The sequence below is a fragment of the Pogona vitticeps genome, chromosome 7, assembly GCF_051106095.1.
Source record: "Pogona vitticeps strain Pit_001003342236 chromosome 7, PviZW2.1, whole genome shotgun sequence".
NCBI lineage: Eukaryota > Metazoa > Chordata > Lepidosauria > Squamata > Agamidae > Pogona > Pogona vitticeps.
In genome coordinates this window covers 23175070-23197741 of record NC_135789.1, presented here as the reverse complement: position 1 = coordinate 23197741, position 22672 = coordinate 23175070, and the positions used below count along the sequence as shown (strand labels likewise).

The window sequence follows — 22672 nt, the reverse complement described above, 5'->3', positions numbered from 1 at the left end:
CTTACTCTCAGGAAGTGCGTACAGTATAGGACTGCAAAAATTCCCAGAGGGGCAGCTGTGTCAGTCAGCCGCAGCAAAAACCACGTTACATGGCTTTAAAGGTGAACAAGCCTTACTGGGTAGATGCCGGAGGACTCAGGAGGTAGCGGGTCGAAAAGGTCACTTTTCCAAGTTCTGGAGAGCGGGTAGTGAGAGCTAAGGATGGAGAGGCTGCTAAGGCTGGGGGCTGTCGTTCCAAAACAATGATTTTAAGATCTAGGAAGAGCATGTTAAGGAATCTGGAAGGAAGGGATGTGTATAACACAACTGGATTTTAGGACATCTGCTGAAAAAGTTCTTTTTTAGAAAACAACAGAAATAATTATAGTTTAATCATCATAATCTTAGAACTGCAGAGCTGGAACAGCAGCTCTGTGAACTACGGCGTCCAGCCCGTTAAGGAGACCCCAACCTCTTGCTCTGCAGCTTTCAGATTTCCGTAAATGGGGCACGCTGTAGCCTTCCAGATGTAGCTGAGGAGACTACAACTCCCAGGGCACTCCCGAGGCCAAAGAAGCTGATGGGAAAAGGAATGCTGGGGAAAGTCAACCATGGTGGGAAAATCAGAAGACAAGAGGAAAAGAGGAAGACAAAATGCACGATGGATAGACGGCCTTAAGTTTGCAAGATCTGAGCAGGGCTGTTCAAGACAGGATTTACGGGAGGCCACTCATTCGTAAGAGTCCCCGTCAGTCCAACGGGACTTCCCAGCCCGTGTCCGAAGAAGGCTGGAATTGTGATCCAGCAAAAGCTGGAAGAATAGTTACTCATAATTAACCCAGGAACTAATTACAGATAACTAGATTGCCTGTAACTAGTTACTGTCGACCTCTGGGCCAACTTTACGGAATTCTCTTCCCAGAAACACTCCTTTGTTCCTTTATATTTTTTTAAATATTAGGTGTTAGATTAAGACAGGTTTTTTTTAATGTCAATGGGCCTGTTGGATAATTCAAATTTCAATGTGAGTGCTGTGTTTGTCTTCCTTTTAAGATTTTGTTTTGGCAAATAATGCTTGTATTATTCCTGTTATCCTTCCCCCTCCGCTCCCTTGAGTTGAAATGCTATATACCCTGACCTCCGCCTCAATGCACTCCATGGACCTTCCAGCTGGGGAGACAGATGGACACACATACTCTCTTGCATGTTCTATTTTAATGTGTCCCCCCCCCCCCTTTGCTCATCTTTGTAAGCTGCCACTGATGGGAAGGCACTAGCACCTTAGAAATAGCCACATATATGGCTTACGTTTGCAAGATCTGAGCAGGGCTGTTCTAGACAGGATATATTTAAAAACCCAACAATCCCTTCATAGGATCCCGATCTGCATGCATCCTTGCAGATGCTCAACACCTGCCCCCCTGCGGACAGGAGAGTGAGAGGTAAGGGGATTTACAAGTGCAGGGTGACCAGAGAAGGAGCCAGTGCATCGACTATTAATTGTGAAAAAGCATCAGGAGCAGCATATGTCCCATGTAGACGCACCCTGACTCCAAGTGCATGAACTCGAATTAAGTGCACATTACCCCTTCTTCACCCTGAACTGCCTCTGCTCAAGCCGATGACAACCGTATGAATGACATAATATTCAGAATTAATGCTTAGGTTTGCTCGTCTTCCTCGTCTCCCCTTTCAGTTCTCCTCTTGTGTAAGGTTACAGCACCGACTGTCTTCCACCCAGGGTAAGAAGTATTATTTTTATTTGTGTGTCAATTGTTAGTAATTGCTTATGGATGCTTTTTGGCTATATACACATTGCTAGAATTTTATCCTTTTTTACACATTGCTGTTTTGGAAATTATACTTTTCCAGTCTTCGCTCTCTCTATGAACGAGGTCTAAACATAAACGAATGAGTTGTGGGCTACTCAGATCACCTGTTCAAGAGCAGGGAAATCATTTCTGAAGATATCCAGTAGAGAAGATTTTAAAGGGGCAAATAAATTATCAGAATGCTGAAACATATAAATAAAATGGTCAGATTGTGGATAATCTGTAGAAATCCGTCCATAGCTTGAAAGCCTGGCATTGTACTTAGAAAACTGTATGCCAGAATCCTATCGGTGAAGTTTGCTTAAGGTTTGATAAGCTACCATGTCACACTTTAGTTATGTGTCCAACTGGACAACTAAGATCTTCCCTAGCATCTCATCAATTAGCTGCAATTAGCTGCAGCATGTTATGGAAATATTACATGAATACAAAGATTCTGGCTGTCATCTCTCTAAACTATAATTCTGATAATAAAAATAACAGTTGTTCCTGCTCTGCTCCTGCCATCACTTCCTTCTGTTGCTTCTTCTTCACCATGCAAAGAATCTTCTCAACATCCTTTCTATTAGACTTTGTGTAAGCCTTTTAAAATGTTTATTTTTATTTTTACATGAAAGATTAAAACTCTATTATTTCCCCAACTTTTGAAGTCTTGCCAGATCTGTTTAAACCGGGTTCTTTCAATATGGCAAATGGGTCCTTTTTGAGGACCGAGAGTTGGTGTTCGTAAGAACGTTTTGATGCATGTTGTATTAATACATCATGCACTTTGATTGCACTATATTAATAACATTAAGGCTTCCAGCCAAATCACTCTTCTTTTAATAGCTATGCAGCACATGTAACCTCCCGAGTAATGGCAATGGGTTTTGTGTTCTGTTGCCCAGAGAAATCCAGACCACCTAAGTCACCCCCCCAGTTGTAAACTTCTCCCCAGAAGAGATTTGACAGACTCCTTGCATTGATATTTTTAAAAGCTTCACCAGGGTTCCAACATTGCATCACTTTTATCTTCTGTTTTATTTATGCATCTAATCTGCTTTTTCTCCAGTGAAGCGGGTGGATGTGACTCTTTTCCATTAAGCTTCCTCACCACAACCCTAGGAGGTAGATCAGACTGAGAAATTGAAAGTAGCCTCAAATCAGGTTTCATGCCCGGCTCTGACATGGGCTCATGTAAATGACCACAGGTTATTATTTGTTTGTGTTGTGTTGAACTGCCACTGGGGCTGTTCTCCAGGCTGATAGAGGCTCAGTAAGTCTACTTATAAACAAATACATAAAGAATGGATGGAAACCAGGGAGACAGAAGAATAAGAAGAACTTAGCTTGTGTCATCTGAGTGAGAATCAAACCAGAATTTTTTCTTTGCTTGCTTCCAAGCTGGAAAACCTGTTTCATCGTTGCGGGTATAATTCGTTTCTTAAAACGCAAGAGAGGCAGCATCACCTTAGAAGAAACAATAGTAAGATTAATGGTTGGAGAGCGGTACTGCCCTAAACTGAAATAAAAATGATTATTAACAACAGCGGTAATAATGACAGAGAATGATATTGCCATAGAAGGAATAATAATATGGATTAATTTAATTGCAGAGTTACATTGCCCTAGGAAAAAAAATGGCCACAATCCTGCTGCTGCTTCCCACCTGCACAAAAGTAAAGGTGTAAGTCTTGGCAAAAAAAAAAAAAAAAAAAAAAAAAAAATAAGGCAGCTCAGTAACAAGGCGCTGCTTGTGTGCAAGCAAATATTGGGAATAGGATCCTGGTCACCAACTAACATATAAAACCAGGAAAAACAATTATTCTTTATTTTCTATGGCAGTATATTTTGTATGCCTTTACAGCATCAGTAACAGGAAGAAGTGTTACAGTTACTTGTTCTAACGTGATTTAGTTCTGGACAAGTTAGATAAAATCAAATATTTTTAAAAAATCTATTTTTATCATGATTTAAATGTAAAAAACCCAGATGTTTTGATTTAAATCAAATGTGATTTAATCAAATGTGAAATCAAATTCATCCTGGTTCTAGACCTTATAAAAATAAGAAGGCAAATAATACTATTTCTCCTCTCCATTAATAATGAAACAATGGCTTATAAAAATAAAAGTAACAGCAGAAATGGGCATTATTGCTATATCTCCTCTACAGCAGTAGATTGTTTTGGCTGATTTAGGAAATAACAGAAAAATAGTGATTTTCTTTAGTTCTTTTGTAAGGCAATGCAGTTGCACGCTCTACAAAAGCAATAGTACCAATAATTATAAGGTAATTTGAAGCCTAACGACAAGAGCAGGAAAAATGAATATTTTTATTTCTCATCTAATGCCATGTAATTTGGGGCCTTAGGAGAACAACAGGAAAAGGAGACATTATTACTTCTCCTCTATAAAATATACAGTATTTCTAATTAAATATATATTTCTTCCCTCATTCTTGGAAAACCAAGTCACAGTGGCAGCGACAGGCCTTATCCTTATTTCTCCTCCAGGGCAAAACAACCCTTGTGCCGTTATTTAAAAAAATAATAAGACCAGAAAAGTAGTTATTATTCTTAGTTCTTTCCTAAGGGATGATAGTTGTGTGCTTGACACAAAATCAAGGAACATGGGTGTTCCCCCCCTTTTGCGGCCAATATACAGCGCGACACCTTCTAAAACAGGAAAAGAAATGTTATGTGTGTGTCCCAAAAATATCATATATCTATAGCTATATATCTCTCTATATTAGATATATCATGGTAGATATATTATACTATAATACAGCATATTACAACATGGTATTTATGTGTGTGCGTACATGTACAGTATTTATGTGAGTGTGTGTATACATAACATACACAGACTAAAATAGAACAGCACACACCTTTTAAATTTTTATTTCTTAAAAGGGGCCCCCTTTTTCTTGGGCTCTCACCGCCCATCTCCTCAGAGGGACTGCGCGGAGGGGGGGGGCGAAGGGCGGCGGCCGCAAGGGCTGCCGGGAGGGGATCCGCCGGCTGCCATTCTCCCCCCCCCCCCCGCAGCGGTGAGGGAGGCGACCCTCACCGGCCTCGGCCTCCTCTCCTTCCCTTCCTCCCTCCTGGTGGCGCAGGGCATGCCGGGAGGAGCCGGCGAGCGGCTCGGCCTCCGCCAAGATGGTCCCCTCCCCTCGCCGCACATGCGCAGTGCTCGGAGCGGGCCGCGCCTGCTCCCTTCGCCGCCGCTGCCGCCGCCGCGCCCTCCCTCCCTCTCCCTCTCCTCCCTCCTTCCTCTGTCCGTCCGTCCTTCCTGCCTGCCTGACACGACCGGAGGCGGAGAAGACGACGAGAAGGAGGGCCGCCGCCGCCGCCGCCTGCTGCTGCTCCCTCTGAGGACGCCCAGCCAGGGCCGCCTCCGCCCTTCGCTCCACCCTTCCTCCTCCTCCTCCCGCCGCCGCTTCCTCCATCTTCTTTCTCCTCCTCAGCAGCCGGCAAAAAGGAGGGAGGGGGCCCCCCGGACCCTCCTCGCCCGTGGCGGAGCCGCCTTCGCCGGTCCCTTTTCCCCCCCTCCTCGCTCTCCTTTCCCCACCCCCCACCCTCTCCGGCGGGAAGCGCCGTCCGCGCCCCACCGGGCGAAGAGGAGCGGCCTGGCCGACCCCCCCCCCTTCCCGGCTCCTGCCCCGGCGGCTCGGGTAAGGCGAGGGCGACGGAAACCCCCCTCCCTCCCTCCTCGGGGGGTGGGTGGGAGGGAAAGGCGGGCAGGTGAGGGGGGAGAGCCGTGTGGTGTGGGGGGGTAAGGTCTGGCTCTGGGGTCGGGCTGGCCCTCCTCTCTTTCTTTCTCTCCCTCCCTCCGGGGGGGGGAAACGCCTTCCTGCCACTCGTGGGGTGGGGGGGTGGCGTGGGCGGGAAAGGCCCCCCACCCGCCGGGCCGGGCTGAGGCAGGCGCCGTCGCCTCTTTCCCTTCCCGGCTCCTTCCAGCTCGCTCTCAAAATGGCGGCCGCGCCCGTTGATGTGGAGGGAGGGGGGAGGGAGCGGTGCCCTCTTTTCCTGACACCCCCCCGCCGCCGTCTAGCATCCTCATCATCATCCTCCTGGGAGGGGGAGCGACCCCCCCTCTCACCACCGACCCCCTTCCTCTCTTCCTGGTCGGTCTGTTGACCCTCTCTAGTGTTCCTTCACCCGGCCATGCCCTGCACCATCATCATCATCATCACCCCCGCCATCATCATAATCATCAGTTACGGCCTGGGGTGGGGTTTGAGCCCACCCCCTTCTTCCTCTCCCGTTCTGGATCATGATCCGGCTTCTGGCTCACTTCTTGAGCTAATCAACACATGTATCATCCTCCCTAACCTGGAGGGTGGGCCACCCATTCCCCCCTCCTTCACACTCGTTTGGTATCTTTATCTGCTGCTTTTGGTATCTTTATCTGTTCTGTTTCTTGTTTCCCTCATCTTCCCTCCCTGCATCCTTCTCTCCTCCTCCTCATCCTCGTTGTCATGGGGGAGGGGGCTTAGCCACCAATCCTTTCTCTCCCATCCTGTATCTTTCTATTATCTCTTATTTCTTCACTTCTTGCATCATCCTCGCAAGGGGGCTTTGGCTGACGCTCCCTTATCCCATTCTTCCACCTCTCCTGCTCTGGCTGCCTTTCTTCTCCATGTCATTGCTTTGCCTTCCCTCCACCTCACTTTATCATCATCATCCCACATCCCATTGCTGGTGGGGGAGAGGATGTCAGCCACCCAGGCCCCAGATGCCAACACCAGCCTCCTTCTTTTCTTGCTCTCTCTATTTTTGTTCTCCTTTCCTCCCCCTCTGCAACATCATCATCATCATGATGGCTGCATGATGGGGTTATTAGCCACCCTTCCCAGAACACACAAAACATGCTTATTCTCTCTCCCACCCTAGGGTTCAATCTGTCTTTCACCTCTTCTATAAGGATAGCTGGGGGTCGGGGGGGGGGGAGGCTAACCTGTTCCCATACACCATCTTTTGTACCTTATCTTCCCTCTTGCTCAATACCTGTCCTTTATTTTCTACATTTTCCTTCCTTTAACACTTCCATCCTCTTATATTTACAGATTTCTTTCTTTTCTTCTTTTTTTTAGCTCTCATCGTTTTCCTCAGTTATCTTTATTGGTCTGCTCTCACACATTCTCTCCCCCCCTTATTCCTTATTTACCCTCCTTTATTTAACTCCTCCTCCCTTTTATTAATTTCTTTGGGGTTGCTGGATGAGAGAAGCACAAATGAGGAATAGTCAGGAAGGAAAGAGATTTGGGGGATGGTGAGGTTGCAAAAGATGTTTCTGTCCTTATTCAGCACCCCTCTTTTATACATAGCCTTTCCTTATCCATCATTCTTTTTGTCAGCCCCATCTGGGTGCTTTCCTCCTCCTCATCCCCCCCCCCCAAATATCACTACTCCTTTACTCACCTCCTCCTGTTGATCCTACACATGTTCTTTTTTCCTTTGGCTTCTTTTCATCCTTTATGCGCCATGTCTTACTGTCTGCTAATGGGATGTGAAAGGGCCTTTCTCTTCCTGTATCTCAATTTTTGTGTGTTATTTGAGATACAAATTCTCCTTGATCATGGGATTCCTTTCTTCTGCATGTTGCCTCCTGAGGCAGGAAGTAGGTGAGATTTTCTGTCTTCCTACTCTTTTTTAGTACGTCCACTCGGTGTTATTAATGATTTTCCATTGGAGGGAAAAGAGATGGTCTTAAACTTCTGTTTTAGTATCCTACCTGCTCTCTAGATTCTTAGAACCTTATTTTGCTCCAGCTGACACGAAGCTGCATCATCCTGCCATTTCGCCTTTCTAGTTCTTGAATTCTGTTTCAATTTTCCTGAAGTAGGAGTAGGTTTTTTTCACCCCATGCTTCCCTGCATTTCTCTGCTTCCTGCACAGCTCTTCCTCTCCTTTCTGCACCTCTTTCAGTATCTGATTTGTTGCCCTACTGTTGCCCTTTGTATCAAGCCATCTGTTTTTAGTTTAAATCAGACATACCTTCTACCTCTTCTTCCTCCTGCGGCCTCCTTGGTTCTTTCACCTGCCCTCTCCTCTCCTGACTGAAACAACTGCCCTGCTAGGCCCTTTATTCTACAGACCAACTTCCGCTAGTATCCGCCTTCCAAAGCTTTTTCCCCCCCTTTAGGCCTGACGCTGCAATTGGTGTGGTCATTTTACCAGTAGACACCACTGTCATCTCAGTTAGTCTCCTGCTGCCATCCAACTATTAAGTGGGATACTGTTCGCTTTCCATAATGGCTCCTTATTCTTCAGGTACTCTACTTTTTGATAAGTCACTCCAGGTTTCTCTAAACTCTACATAGTAGACTCCCCCCCCCCCCACACTTCCTAAAATCATGTTCCAGTGCCTGATTTATCTTTTTATCTCCTACTCTCAGTGCTACAACCCAGCAGCTTGCCGGCCTCTCCTGTTTTCTCACTCCCCACCTCCACATAAGCCTACTAAATTTTCAGCACAACCTTTCTATTAAGCTTTGTCTTTCAACCTACGGTCCCTGTCTCCTCATTTCTTAGCATCTCCTCTGTGTTTCTCATCCACCTCCCTTACTTGACCATCTGCATTCCCTGATGTGGTTTGCTTCTGGTGACTTAGCAAGAAATGAGGGTGGAGAAGATTATGGAAATCATCCCCTTTATAAAGACCTAGAATAAAAAAGGGGCAGGCAGTCTGATGGCAACCTTATTCTTGAGCTATTCTCTCTCTCACTATTCTGACATTTTTACCTATCCCCTCTGTCTCTTTTTTTGGTCTACAAAGGAGAGAGGAGAATGACTGGGGTTGTTTTGTTTGTTTGTTTGTTGTGGTCAGGAGGGCCCAGCTGTTTGCTCAAAACAAATAAATATTTAAAAACCTGAATGCTAGGGTCTGAGATCAGTCAAATAAGGGACCTGTGGCCTTTAGAAGAAAGAGATGTCTGGCAGGTCTAATCCAGTCCTCTGTCAGGAGGCCCTTTTCCCACCCATCTCCCTGCAGTGACTGAGTAAGAGAAAAATCATTGATAGGAGGTGGCTCAGACCTTCAAAGGAAGCTGCAGCAAAGATGGGAGGAGGATGTGATAGAAGAGCGGAGGGTCTGGAGATATGATTGTACATGTTGGTGGTGGGAGAGAGCTTGCTGGTAGCTTAGGGGTGGAATTGTCCCCCTTTCTTTTTCTTTCTTTCCTTTTTTTTGGACAAACAATTTGAATGCATTCAGAGAAGGTGAAACGCTAAAGACTCTTGCTTCCCAAAGCAGGTCTTATTTTGGACCGATGTACCTTCTTGACCTTTAGGAAAAAGTTTGGGGCAGCTTACTGTCTTTCGTGGATATTTTGGGGACTTCTGTTGCAGGCGGGGGGGGGAGTGGATGCTACACTCATCCTTTGTAACACGCTGTCCTTTTTGCTTTAGTAGCCGCGGTTTAAAAAAATCTGGCCCAACAGTGCTGCAGTAGGGCTTGGTTACTGCACGTCAAATGTTTTTGCATTTCCCCCCCTTCCAGTGTGTGTGTGTGTGCGTGCGCGCGCGTGCTTCATTTTTGAAAGCTTAATATAATTCTAGCATCCCTCATCCAAAAGAAGAATAGAGATACATTTAAGTACATGGGTGTATTCTTTTTTTATCCTCAGGAATTTTTCATCATTTTCTCTCTAGACAAATATCATTTGTAGACTGCTGTAGTATCTGTTAATGGGAGGGAGGGGAGAATTGGTTTTTATTGGTTGATATTTGTTATTTGTTAAACAATTGAGTATTGTTGAACTGTCTTTTAGTTTGGTTTGGGCGGCCTCGGCAGCTTTTTAAATAAAATTTTACAATGGCTTTGAAAGTGGCTCTGAAGATACCTGGAGTAAATTGAAATGCCGAACAAAGAAACACTTTTAACAAAAGCGTTTGCCACAGACCTCTAGTTTGCCGGGGATGTTTTTCTCTGCTCTTGTGTGGTCGGATCATGTTTACGGAGGGTGAGTACAGCCACTGAGTGGAGGAGAAACAGGGTGGAGTACAGCAGAAGCTGTGAATCGGCTAGATTACCCTTTTCATAGCATCCCTTCTCTCCCCCCCCCCTTCTGCTTGTATTATTGCTTGGGTGGAGGGAATAGTGATTGCAGTAACAATGAAAGTCTCTTTGGTAGGGAGGAGTCTCGTGGTGCAAGAACCAAGCAAATGTGGCATTCTGTTTATTTGTTTTTCACTATGTGGGGGGTGGGTGGAATCGTGATTTGCCTAGTAGTAAAGTGACGGTCACTGCGGGGAAAGTAAAGATTTTTTTTTTTTTTGGTTTGGTTTGGTCTGACTAATTCCCTCAAAGACTGACATAGATCTTTCACTTGTTGACTTCATTTTGTGTAAATCAGTGTGTGTTAAAGATCTAGATAAGGCTGTGTGGGATATTTTACACAAATGGTACTAGTCAGATTTCCCTATAATGAATACTGCCTTCGTATTTCTCTTGTATTCACTGTCTTCTGATATGAGAAGATTTAATGCTTTTATTCAGTTCTCAGGTGATTCATTTTAGTGGTGAATGCTAATTAGTTTGTTTCACACATTTGAAGAGTTTAGGGGAAGAAAAGCAGGACAAAGGATACGGAAAATGTGGTGAAATAGTAAATGTGATGTTTCTTTCTACTTTACCTCTAATGAAGGATGGCAGTATCCTCATTGAAATTCAGTCTTTGTCATAGCAAATCCACTCCTTAACAAGGGTGAAAATACATAGATTGTACCAGACAAAGCACAGTAATTTGATTTTTATCAACATAAGGTGTGGATTTAAGTTGTTCAGTGTGTAATTTGGAGGATTTCTTTTGCAGAGTGTCTACTGATCTGTTTATTCCTTTTCTTCAGGTCAGAGAAGATTCACTCATTTTTTTAAAATGCCTCTCTCATAAGAGCCCCAAGAATACTTAATTGCAAATACATTGACCTTGAAATTTCAGTTGGCACTCTGTGCCTCATGAGGAAGAAACTTAATATATTGAAGGAAAGCAGTGGGAGTTATCAGGGTACCGTTCAAACAATGTCTTTCCATTCCTGTCATCAGTTACTTATACATAGGCCAAAACCCTGTTGATTGGCTTAGTAAATTGTTAGAGTAGGCCCATTGATTCAGTGGAGATTTGATGAGACAATTCCTCTATAGGTTCCATTGTTATAAATGGGCCTACTCTAACTTATTTGCTTCAACATAGTAAGTCACAGTTAAAGTGGGCCCATATGAATCAGTGGAACTTACAAAGGAGTAGACTCATCAGATCCCAATTGGTTCAGTCTGCGTAGGCCACTCTAGTGTGATTTACTGTGCTAAGCAACAGGATTTTGGCCACTGTGTGTTGTGCTTTACTGGGCATTCTTTTTCTTGCTGTGTTTTCTGTGTCCTTTAACATATGTTTTTGAATATTAGCCGCATGTCAAATCCAACTGCTCCCTTCCTCCCAAGATCTTGGGATATATCATACTGTATATATATCATATATATATGGTTATCATATATATATATATATGATAACCAATGTAGGGGTGCTTTAATTTGTGAATGTCAGTTTTGCATCCAGCTCTTATTTGGAAGTGTTGCTTCATATCTCATGCCCTGATTTTTACTTCAAAATATTTCTTTTGTACAGTATTCTGTGGGTGTTGTATGATTGCACATTCGTTACATTCGTGTCTTTTAACTAGTGTGTGGCAGTCACATTCAGTGTGGTTAAAACATGGTGTCTTTCTGCGGTTTTCAGTGCATATTTAGAAAGTGAGTACTGTAATCTAATTGTGACACTTTGCAGACACACAACAAAGATTCTGGCAATCTTGTATTAACTGGCATTGAATAAAGCCTCACTTGCTAGTATTCGAAAGGAGCAATCAGTCCTGAGGACTCATGTATCTCTATATCTCGATTTCTGTAAAGGAAAGGGTAGATTTTCAGACCCTTACCGCAAAATCTGTCTCGTGTGACGCTGTTCTTCTGTGCAATTCCCATTAATTGACTTTTGAACTTGTACCTTGTAATACAGTTGCAAGAATGTTGCATAATTAATCTTCCATGCTTTAAAGGGGGATGTTGGGTGGGGTCATGAGGTTAACTAATAGTGCAAGTCCTCTGGATGCTAGAGTGGACATATTTCCCACTATATTCAGTAGTGCTTATTTTCTAATAAGCATGTTTCAGGCTGTAGGCCCTAGCTTACTAGATAATGGAGCCTATGCCACCATGATGCTCTAATTTTCCACTGCTTCCTTAAACGTACATTATTGGCCCATGCTGTTGGATAACTATTGGCCAGTCCAAAATGTTCCATTTCTAGTCAAGATACTGGGGTGTGTGGTAGTTTCTCAGCTCCAAAAGTTCCTGGGTGAAATGAATTATCTAGATCCATTTCAATCTGACTGCAGGTCTGGTTATGGGACAGATACTTGCTGTAGTCACCCTCGAGGATGACCTACCCCAGGAATTAGACAGAGCAAGTATGTCCCTGTTGGTTCTGCTGGACTTCTCGGTGCTTTTGATACCATTGACCATGTGTCTTTCTGGTTCTGTCCCTCTGGGATGGGCCTTGGAGGCACTTTCTTGAAGGGCTTTTGGTACTTTTGGAGGCGAGAGCTCAGAAGGTGATTCCTGTTTGATACCTTGACTGTGAACCTGCGACTTCCCTTAGGACTCCCTTTTTATCACATGCTATTTAACATATACATGAAACTGCTCAGACAGGTTCCTGGGAGATTCGGGGTGGGGGTGGGGTTGATGGGACTGGTCTGATGATGATACTCAATCTCTGTCTCTCCTTTCCATCTAAATTTGAGTCTTGGTTTTAAGTCCGTGCTTTGTTTTAGTAATGGATTGGATGAGAGTGAGTAAGATCAGGCTTAATCTAGGCAGGACAGAGGTGCTCCTGGCCGATCATTCTAGCTTTTAATATTGCTTGTTTTAATAATGTAAGCTGCCTCTTGAGGAGAAAGGTGGGGCCCACAGTACTATAAATAAAAAAATAAAAAATGAATAAATGAACAAACAAATGAATATTAACAGTATTCTGGAAAACAGAATTCATGTCTGACTCCAGTATGATACTCTTTTTAACTTTTGCGCTATTTCCTGAAGTTCATGTTCTTGACCTTGGTGCGCCCTAGTCTCTTTATAGACTAGTTGTCCGTGCCTCTGACATTTGTGCCCTGTGTACAGCATTTTGTGACAAAGATGACATTTGACATGGATGTTAACAGTTATTTTACCAGTAGACTTTCAACATGCATGTCTGATGAAGAGTATAGTGTAGCTGGTATATGATATATGCATTTGTTTAAAGTACAGATTTGTAAAAAATTGTATTTTCCTCTACAGTTAACTGTTTATGCTTTTAATCTATAGCAGTGGTATTCCACTGTATTTCAAATACATGTTGTTCCTTCATGGTAAACATCTCAGAATCTAGTTGGTTAGTTACAAATCTGTTTGCTTTAGCATGAATGAAGGATAACATCTCCACAGTTATGTCTCATAAGTGGATTTATTCAAATGCCCTGATGTTGTAGAAAGATTGCGAGACTAAGATTTAAATCTCCAGTACCACTAAACACTTTGGAAATAATGTCCACAATGTATTAGTTTAATAGAGCGTTCAGCTTTGAATGAGGATGCAGTTTCAGATCTTTGCTCAATTTGAGATGGATCTTAAGCTGAGAGAGTCTACCCCACCTTATCTCACAGGATAATTATGAGGGCAGAAAGGAATAGAAATAATTTGTAAAGTAGAATGCAGGTAGGCTGGCAGTCTCCATGTGAAGTTAAATCCATGAATAGGAGCAATGAGCATTATTAGCTAAGTGAACTATAGTGGAAATGTGAAGGTAACAGCAGTAGTGCAGATTAGAATACAGAAGTCGTCTTATAGTACCTTGCAGTCAACATTCCCTAAATGGAATTCTTTGGTCAACAGAGGATATTTAATTCAGTATCTTGAGCATCACAGATCTCTGAGCATTCCACAGTGTTTTTCAAACTGGGGTCCCCAGATATTGTTAGACTGTGATTCCCAGAAGCCTTCACCACATTTTGTGCTGCCCAGGATTTCTGGGTATTGCATCCCAAGAACATCTGGGCACCCAAGTTTGAGAACCATTGTGATTAGAAGATGATCAGAAGAAGGAAATGGTAAACAGTTTGTGAGTCCTCTATTCCTATAAAATCTTGGAAAGAGTTGCCATCTATCAGAATTGACAGCACATAATTCTTTCTTTTATAGTATGTTCAGCATGGAACAGTGTAGATTAAATGGTCTGATGCTGAATGAGGACTATGAGTTTGAGTTCTTGTCCTGCAAGCTGCGAGTTAATTTGCAGTGATCCCAATTGGGGAAATATTAGTTACAAGTGTGTAGTGCATGCTAATTAAGGCAAGGTTCCAGATGACAGACACGTCCTTGTCTCATGTTGTACTTAAACTAGTCAGTTGTCTACCTTATGGAGGACAAAAGGTTATGACTTGTTGGGGGCTTGATCAGCTGCGTCCATCTCCCCCCCCCCAGCAAAATCCAAACCATGTGTTTCAGAAGAAAGTGGTGGTGGTGGGAGGGTGAGGGAGATTGCTGGGTGATCCTTTGTTTGAAGGGATGGGAGGTAGATTCTAAAATGCTGCTTGAGGGAGCATTGCAAAATGCTCAGCTTACCTTAAGAAAACCTGCTTGGAATGAACAACAGCCATGTCACGAAGCTTTGGGACTCTTAATATAGAGAACTTTTCAGGCCTATCCACAAGACCTTGGTGCACAGCTTGATTAACATGAATTGTCATTGAAAACTAGCTTTCTGATTGAATGATTGATTGATTGGTGATCAATAAAGGTATTGCCTTCTGCATTTGTATTGAGGGGGACCACGTGGCCTTTTTCTGATGTTTTGGGGGTACCGTGAAGACTTTTTAATAAGAGGATCAGATTAGGTTGTAACTAGGTGTAGAATTAGGAATCTGCCCTTATCTAAACTTAGGCTCTCTGCAGGGTAAATTCTGTACAGTATTATGGCAACAATAAATGTGTCTTGTATGTGCTGTTGAAATACGGGTTTCTATCAAGGCAATTTAAATTACTGTACTGTTTTTAAGCCAACTTCTCCATTTGAAACCAGTCTTTCTTAAACAAGCAGTTTTACAAACTGTTACATGCAAAGTAACAAACTAACTGAATGAGCTTCATGGGCTTAGAACGTAAAACCTTTGAGTTGGTGATACTTCTCTTTTGTGCCTTCTTAAGACATTGTAGATCTATTGAGGCAGAATCACTTGCTCAAAGGTGCCATTTTAGTGTTCAAAAACAGTTACACAACCCAAGAGAAAAATCAGTAGGCTGTCTTCCCCCAGCCCAGGTCTACCGTGTTCCCCCAAAAGTAAGACAGCCTTATATTAATTTTTGCTGGAAAAAAAGCATTAGGGCTTATTTTCAGGGGACATTTTATTTTTTTCATGTACAACCATCTACAGTACATTTATTCAAGTACAGTCATGTCATCTTCTGGTTGCTGCACCAAGTTGGAGGGTGGGGTTTCACTTAACTAGGGCTTATTTTTGGGGTAGGGTTTATATTACTGTACGAGCATCCTGAAAAATCAGACTAGGGCTTATTTTCAGGTTAGGTCTTATTTTCAGGGAAACAGGGTAGTTCTTATACACGAATTTAACCCTTCCAAATGGAAACTGGATTGCCACATGATCAGACTGTAGGCCTGTGGTGTTAAGCATTGTCTGCATAACCTCAGGTTTGGTGCACTGTTAGAAATTGCTGGTAGGGCTTTTAAAATATACTTCTTTTTAACTCACATAAATGGAAAAGTTGCTTTGACAGTTCTAAAGCTTATGGTTGTCTCAGTTTAATTTAAGTATGAGTGATTAAAGCTTAACATGTTGGTAGTTCTTGAATAGATCTTCAAGAACAAAAAAGGTTCTCTTTGAAGGAGTTACTTACTGGTTCTGCATAATGAAGCCATTATTTTTGGAATTACATAGTTATTTCCCGTTCCTTTTTTAATACCTCTTGACCATATACTATCTTTGGTGAAGTTAATGTTGAGGTAAATCAAATATTCTCTGCTTTCTGTAATTTTTAGTTCCATTGTGTGTCTTTAAAATACTTTAAAGAGCTTGCACATGTGAGTGCTGCCATGACATTTTAAATAGCTCGTCTAGATGTGTTTTCCAAAAGATTCAGCATCATGCCCCTTTTTAGTTTCCTTCACAACTCCTCAGTCTCTTCTTTTTCATCATTTAATCTTCTTTCTCTGAAAAAGTTTGTGATTTATAGCTAAACATAAAAACAAAAAGTAATGAAGAATAATTTTACATACAAAATAAAAACAAATAGTTTTTGTTAACCTTCTGTGAGAAGAGAGTAATAATATATGTTAAGAAATGGCAATAACAGAATGAATTTGACTTACAACAAATGTCTGTGTATATATACCATGTTTCCCTGAAAATAAGACCTAACCTGAAACTCTAGCCGCCTAGAGTGGTTGTTCGAGTAGATAGATAGATTCTACTAGATAGGTGAGGTATAAATACAACAAATAAATAAACAAGCAAACAAACAAACAAATAAATAAGCCCTAGTATGATTTTTCAGGATGCTCGTAATATAAGCCCTACCCCCCAAATAAGCCCCAGTTAAGTGAAACCTCGCCCTCCACCATTGTGCAGCAACCAGAAGATGACATGACTATAAAATAAAACATCCCCTGAAAATAAACCCTAATGCATTTTTTGAGCAAAAAGTAATATAAGACTGACTTATTTTTGGGGAAACACAGTACTTCATCACCTAAATTACCTGCTATCTGGAGCAGGTTTTTCTCAAGATGAGGAGATTTCATTCTAGGGAAGTTGGAAATGTGGTGTCTGTAGTTTCTGATCTTGGGAGTGTAGTGTGCAAATTTGCTCACTGTCCTCCATTTTGCTTAAACTATTTCCACAAAACAACAGTTCCAGATATTTCTGCGGTGTACCAGAAAGTTCGGACAGGTTCAGTTGCTTTACAGTAGAGAGGGGCACGAACTGCTGGTATGTGCTGGTTTGTTTATTGGCTGAACAGGGGCTTGACGCTTCAGAAGCCCTGCCTCCTCCAGCAGGCACCCACTTAAAGGACGTGCTCAGAGGAGGCGGGGCAAGGAAGCCAGGCCGCTGCCTCCAAGTGGGTGCCCTCTGGAGGAGACCAAACATCTGTTCAGCTGATAAACGAACCAGCACAAACTGGTGAACTAGTAGTTTATGCCCATCTCTACAGCATAGTTCTTCAGAATCTCTGCTGATTGGAATGCTAGTCTATTTGTCAGAAGATAACATTTTGTTGTCTAGTTTTTCAAAGTTAAGAATGTTTTTTCTTTATGAACATAGAATAATGGAGTTGGAAGAGGCCGGTAAGGCCATTGAGCCCAACATCTTACTTTTATGTCCCTCTTGGAATTTCGTAGCCCTCCCCCACGATTTCCAGCATACACACGCCCTTATTTCAAGCACTAGTCTTCTGCATTGTTCACTTAAAACAAATCAAGTTTTCATGTTTACAGAGCCACAGTGACACAGAGGGTCTAGTGCAGTGGTGGCGAACCTTTTCGGGCCCGAGTGCCCAAATTGGGGGGTTGGGGGAGAACACATCAGCGGGCAGTGTGCTGTGGTGGTGGAACCGGAAGTGGTGGCAGAAGGGGGAATCCAGGGTACAGAGGTGCCTCGATGCCCCACTACGGATCCGCTGCCAGCTCCAGCTGCTCTGAATCCTGGCTGGCCGCCTGTCAAAGTGCCAGCACCGTGGCTGCAGCCACCTCCTGAGGTGTGGCTGCGCGGGGGGGGGGGGAATAGCGATCCAGCGACTTACGGCTCTCGTGCTTGCAGAAAGGACTCTGCATGCCAGCTGTGCCACATGTGCCATAGGTTCACCGTCGCTGGTCTAGTGTGTTTAGATGTGAGAAATTGGTGTTCTTTTCTGCAGCCCAATGATAAGTGAGTAAATCAGTATTGATTTACCTCCTTGTAGTGTGATGGGCGTGTGATCAGTTTGGTAAGTCAGAATTTTTCCAAAAAGCACATTAGGTTTGGAGTAGTTTTGTAAACGCTAGCATGTGTGACGTTTGGAGTGGAAAGGGAAAAAATGCCACCTTTATCGTTCTTTCTCTTAACAGTCCTTCAGAAGGCTGCTTCACCATAGAAATGGATGAATTTACGAAGCTGAAAGAAGAAGGAAACACACTGAACAGCTCTAAAACCATGATAGCATGTTTGTATATCTAATTTGTATAAATCATGGTTTGATCTGATCTTTGAATTTACCGATCATCTATTACTAATGTGGAGGACGTGGTGGCGCTGTGGGCTAAACCACAGAAGCCTGTGCTGCAGGGTCAGAAGACCAAGCAGTCGTAAGATCGAATCCACGCGACAGAGTGAGCACCTGTCGCTTTGTCCCAGCTCCCGCCAACCTAGCGGTTCGAAAGCATGCAAATGCAGGTAGATCAATAGGGACCACTTCGGTGGGAAGGTAACGGCATTCCGTGTCTAAGTCGCACTGGCCATGTGACTACGGAAGATTGTCTTCCAACAAAACGCTGGCTCTATGGCTTGGAAACGGGGATGAGCACCGCCCCCTAGAGTCGAACAAAAATTGTCGAGGGGAACCTTTACCTTTACCTTTTATTACTAATGTACTTAGAGGACTGTCACAAATGTGAAATACCACTCTGAGTTCCTTTGGAGAATGAGTGCAACTTAGTACAACAATAATGGCCACAGACATGTATTATTATTATTTTTTTTTTATATCACGGAAGTTGACTCAGGAAGTATTTAATTTTCTTATAGCTATAGCATTCATGCTAAACATATTTTTTCATGAGATTTCACTGATTAAAATACCCTATCATGTAATCAGTGATTAATTAATTAATGCCAGTATTATTTCTTTCCTAGTTTTATTTCAGTGGGCTATGTCATCTGTCCTTTTTAAATGTGCTTTTGATCTCTTGGAAACAGACTTCGAGTCATTTCTAGATAATTTTTTAAAAATGATTGATACTAGAATGTCTTTCTTGGCCTGATGCCTCTTTCAGCTTTGGGCACATAGTGGATGAACTACAACTGGTCACAGTACAGAAATGACTAGCAGATCCTCTCTCCCCCCCCCCCCCCCCGGTCTGAATCAAGAGATAATTCTAGTATAATGAATACTGCCCACATACACTTTTAGAATGCAGTACCTACAGTGTGGACAGTAAGTGTTGCCTTGATGTGGCCTCCTTCCATCCAGTTTTATGACTCCAGTTTATTTTATAGAAGTTGTTGCTCTTTTTCATTGTAAGAAATGAAGGGGAAAGCTTTTCATAGGCATGGACGAAGGAGAACTGTTCCTTGTTGATGCTGAAAGCAAATAAGATATGAAACTGTTCCAGTTACCAGAAAGCGAGTCCTTTATTGTAGGGACATGTGGTAACTCGTGTCTTACTCAGCGGTTAAAGCATTGATCTTTTAACATTTTTGTTCTGCCGTTCCTTTGCCAGAGGAAAGAGCTTACGCCTCAGCTTTCCAGTGTGAGTGTTTACAATTTAACAAGACAGCTCAATACAAAGGAATATAACGGAGGATTGTTTTCAAAGCAGACGCTTTATAGTTTGGGACACAGAAATATTTTTCTTTTCATTCTGCAAATTTAACCTGCTTCACAGTGAAGTCCATTTTAATTCCATTTACTTTTTTTTTATTTATTGGCTGTATGATCTATCTCTGTGTTGAAGTGACTTGGGGGGGGGAAGGTGCCACCTTTATCGTTCTTCTTTCTGTATTCTACACCTGGGCTTTCTGTTGAGAAGGACATAATCCAAAAATGGTTGTCGTTTTTGAAATGTAGCCATGTTAGTCTGTGAAATTATATCAGATAAAGAAGAATATCAGACAGACGTTTTTGCCTCTTTTTTTTTGTTTCCTGATCTCATATTCCTAAATGAATCTTTTGTTAATGCTGAATTCTGATAAGTACAACACGTTTAACCAATCTCTCCAAAACGTTCTATCTTAGGGAAGGAATACAGATGCGATACCCGGTCTGGACTTCTTAACTGAGATTTGATTGTTAGGGCTCTTTAATTGTGCTTTAGAGTGTGTGGAGCCCACACCTATGGTGAGGAACACAGCCTTGCCGTATATTTTGTCATGTCAAACACAGAAATGCCAGCAACTGAAGAGTAAGAGGTTGCATTTTCTGGGTGATCCTTCCATATGAGGTAGAGCTTTCCGTCTTTGTGAGTTTTATCACACTTGGAGAAGCTACTTTGGTGCAGCAGTTGTTTCCCCCTCTTTAGACATTTCTATTACCATTATTAATGAGACGATGGAGTGGGCAGGGCTAGCAGTCTGCCCTCAATAAGAAGAATGGGCACCGCAGGGTCCAAAATGCTACATGAATAGACCTGTATTCAGCAACCCTTTTTGCCATTTGCATGAACACCAACTTGGCAGTGATCTTCTGCTGTGGTGCCCACACACGTTTGCACTGGTAAAACTACTCCTTAAATATCTCATTTACCTTGAAAACCCTATTAGAGTTACTATAAGTTGGTTCTGACTTTATGGTGCAGAGCAGAAAGAGCAGTAGCAGGAACGGCAACAAGAACATATGTTGGGAATTAGTAACTTTTGTGGTTGCTGCCCTTAGGTGGGTCATTTACTCCTAGAGTTGTTGGTTCTGCATTCCATTGGTGTTAAATTGTACTTGCTTCTGACTCTACAAAATGGTTAGCTTTAGAGAGCCAGTGGTGAATATGTTCATCGGATCTAACCGTTTTTGTGGGAAAAGATCGAGAGACTACCTGTATTCTTAGTCTTCAGAAAGTTACTTGGAATAGTTGCAGCTTTGATAATGCAATGAGGCGAATAAAGGAATAGTGAAACTAACTAAAGTAAGGGACGGACTCGTTTGAGTAAGCTTCAGATTACATATTGTTAAACTGTCTTTTCCCTCTTCTAGTGACTGGTACTTTTTATTGTACTTAATTATATGGACACATGCAGATTGCAGCAAGGAATTTAGTACAGCTGCTTTTTAATGTAATGGCTGCAAACCAGCCTTGAAAATGGATTGCTCTGAATTGCTGGGGGGAAAATGCATATTTAATGCTCATGTGATGATTGCTCTAGAAATTGTGCCCATTCAAACTTGTCTTAACTCACATGTAGATAAAAAAGGGGTGAAGGGACCCATCAGCTGCTTGTCTTGGTCATGCAAATAAATGCAGCTGGCCTTTCTTTAAATTCTTAGGATGTGTAGATTAGAATACAAGATGCATAATAGATTAACCAGTCAACACCCTAGAGTAGGTTTTGAGCATACTGTACTGAATTTAAATGGTACAAGACATTCTTGAAGTCTACTTTATCCTTCTATTTAAAAATAGCAGATGTAACTTCAAGAAGCTGTTACCTATCTTACAGCTCCGTTGTGTCTTGTTTAAACAGAAGTAAACTCCCCTGCTATGTCCAGTGTTTTAAATAAGCCATTGCAACCTTCAAGATATGGAAGGATTGTGCCTTCACTGTGTCCTGCGAGGTTGACAGTAGAACATTATTGGCTTATGTACGACTGCCAAGAGGAAGATTCTGGCCTCATGCTGGTCTTGTTCCGTGCTTTGATGGGGGCCGAGCTGTCTCAAAAAATGTTGGCGTGATGGTTCAGAGTTAGGCTGCATCTGAGGAGAGCTTAGCATGGATTCCTTCTGTACTTTTCAGTTTTGTAAAGTTGGTTGTCTCATTTATGAACTTGTATTTCTAAGGGCCTTAGAAGAGACCTGCTGGAACAGATCAACCATCTCTCTACAGAAGCCAGTAAGGTGCTTTTGGGAAGCCTACAAAGAGGACTACAGTATGAGGCTCCACCAACTCTGGGAATTGTTGTTCAGAAGTAGTCTGCCCTTGATAAAAAGAAGCTCTTGTAATAATTGAGTGCCTGTTTTTAACAGTTTGACAGTTTTTGCCCATTGTCTTCACTTTTTGTATTGGCTGTATTTTCTACTCTTTTGTTCTGGGTCTGTATGGTTTTAATGTTGTTGTTCCAAAACTCCCTTTGTCACGTTGTGATAGTTTCCATGTCAATGTGGAATGAAGTCTGTGAACATGGTATTTTAATGATGTTCATTAAATGTAAACAAGGTGGGAAGTAAGTGCTGGGTTTCCTTAAAATTATTATTATTATTATTATTCGTATGTCGCATATACAATAATGTAGGTGTCTGGTAGGTTTAGATTCTTAATAATCATCATAATCTCAGAGCTGGACTCTATGGATTCATCGAGTCCAGCTCCTGTCAAGGAGGTGCAATGAGGGGATTGAACTCCCAACCTCTGGTTTTGCAGACAGAGACCTAAACCAATGAGCTGTACAGCAGTCCAAGCTGCACTTGTGTTATGTACATGAATATGCAGCCCATCCACATTCTGGATGCTGAAAGGCTGAATAATTATCATAGTAGAAAGTTAAGGGTAGAGAGATATAAATTGTCAGTAAGCTCCAGTGAATATTTTTTTACAAAGAATTCTTTCTTGTTGAAGCAAAGTTCCTTCTTCAGTAGTTATGTATACAGTAGAGATGGAGATATTCTTATTTGTAAATGAATACGGATGTCCCCAACCCAGCTGCCACTAAAGTGGATCTGACCCTCTGAACCAGCCCACCCATTCATGTCTCATCAGTGTCCCGGTCTTCCTGCCAATCACAGAAGTAGCGCCTTCTCCCACCCCCTTCCTGGAGTGGCCAGATGAGCAGGGAGGTGGCCAAGCTGCTTCTGCAATGGGTGGGAAGAGAGGGACGCTGGAAGTGCGTGAGTGGATGGGCCAGTTCCGAGGGCCGGATCTGCA

At 42.6% G+C, this 22672-nt stretch overlaps 2 protein-coding genes across 3 annotated transcripts in view; one reads left to right on the top strand and one right to left on the bottom strand.

Moving 5' to 3' along the window:
- LOC140701785 (uncharacterized) overlaps positions 1-6485 on the bottom strand; it is a 37417-nt gene extending 30932 nt beyond the window's left edge. Inside the window, exons 1-3 of the mRNA XM_078379097.1 lie at positions 6465-6485; positions 4680-5841; positions 117-3260 (exon numbers count right to left, since the gene is read on the bottom strand). Of these exons, the coding sequence (XP_078235223.1) occupies positions 4858-5841; positions 6465-6485 (1005 nt within the window). The 3' untranslated portion in view covers positions 117-3260; positions 4680-4857. The remainder of the gene's footprint in view (positions 1-116; positions 3261-4679; positions 5842-6464) is intronic.
- Positions 5324-22672, top strand: part of PAFAH1B1 (platelet activating factor acetylhydrolase 1b regulatory subunit 1) — a 62561-nt gene continuing 45212 nt past the window's right edge. Inside the window, exon 1 of one of the 2 annotated variants that reach the window (XM_072978303.2) lies at positions 5324-5465. The gene's annotated coding sequence lies outside the window, so the exon portion shown is untranslated. Of the gene's footprint in view, positions 5466-5806; positions 9759-22672 lie in introns of those variants that run through there. The other variant, XM_078379335.1, reaches the window with a different exon arrangement.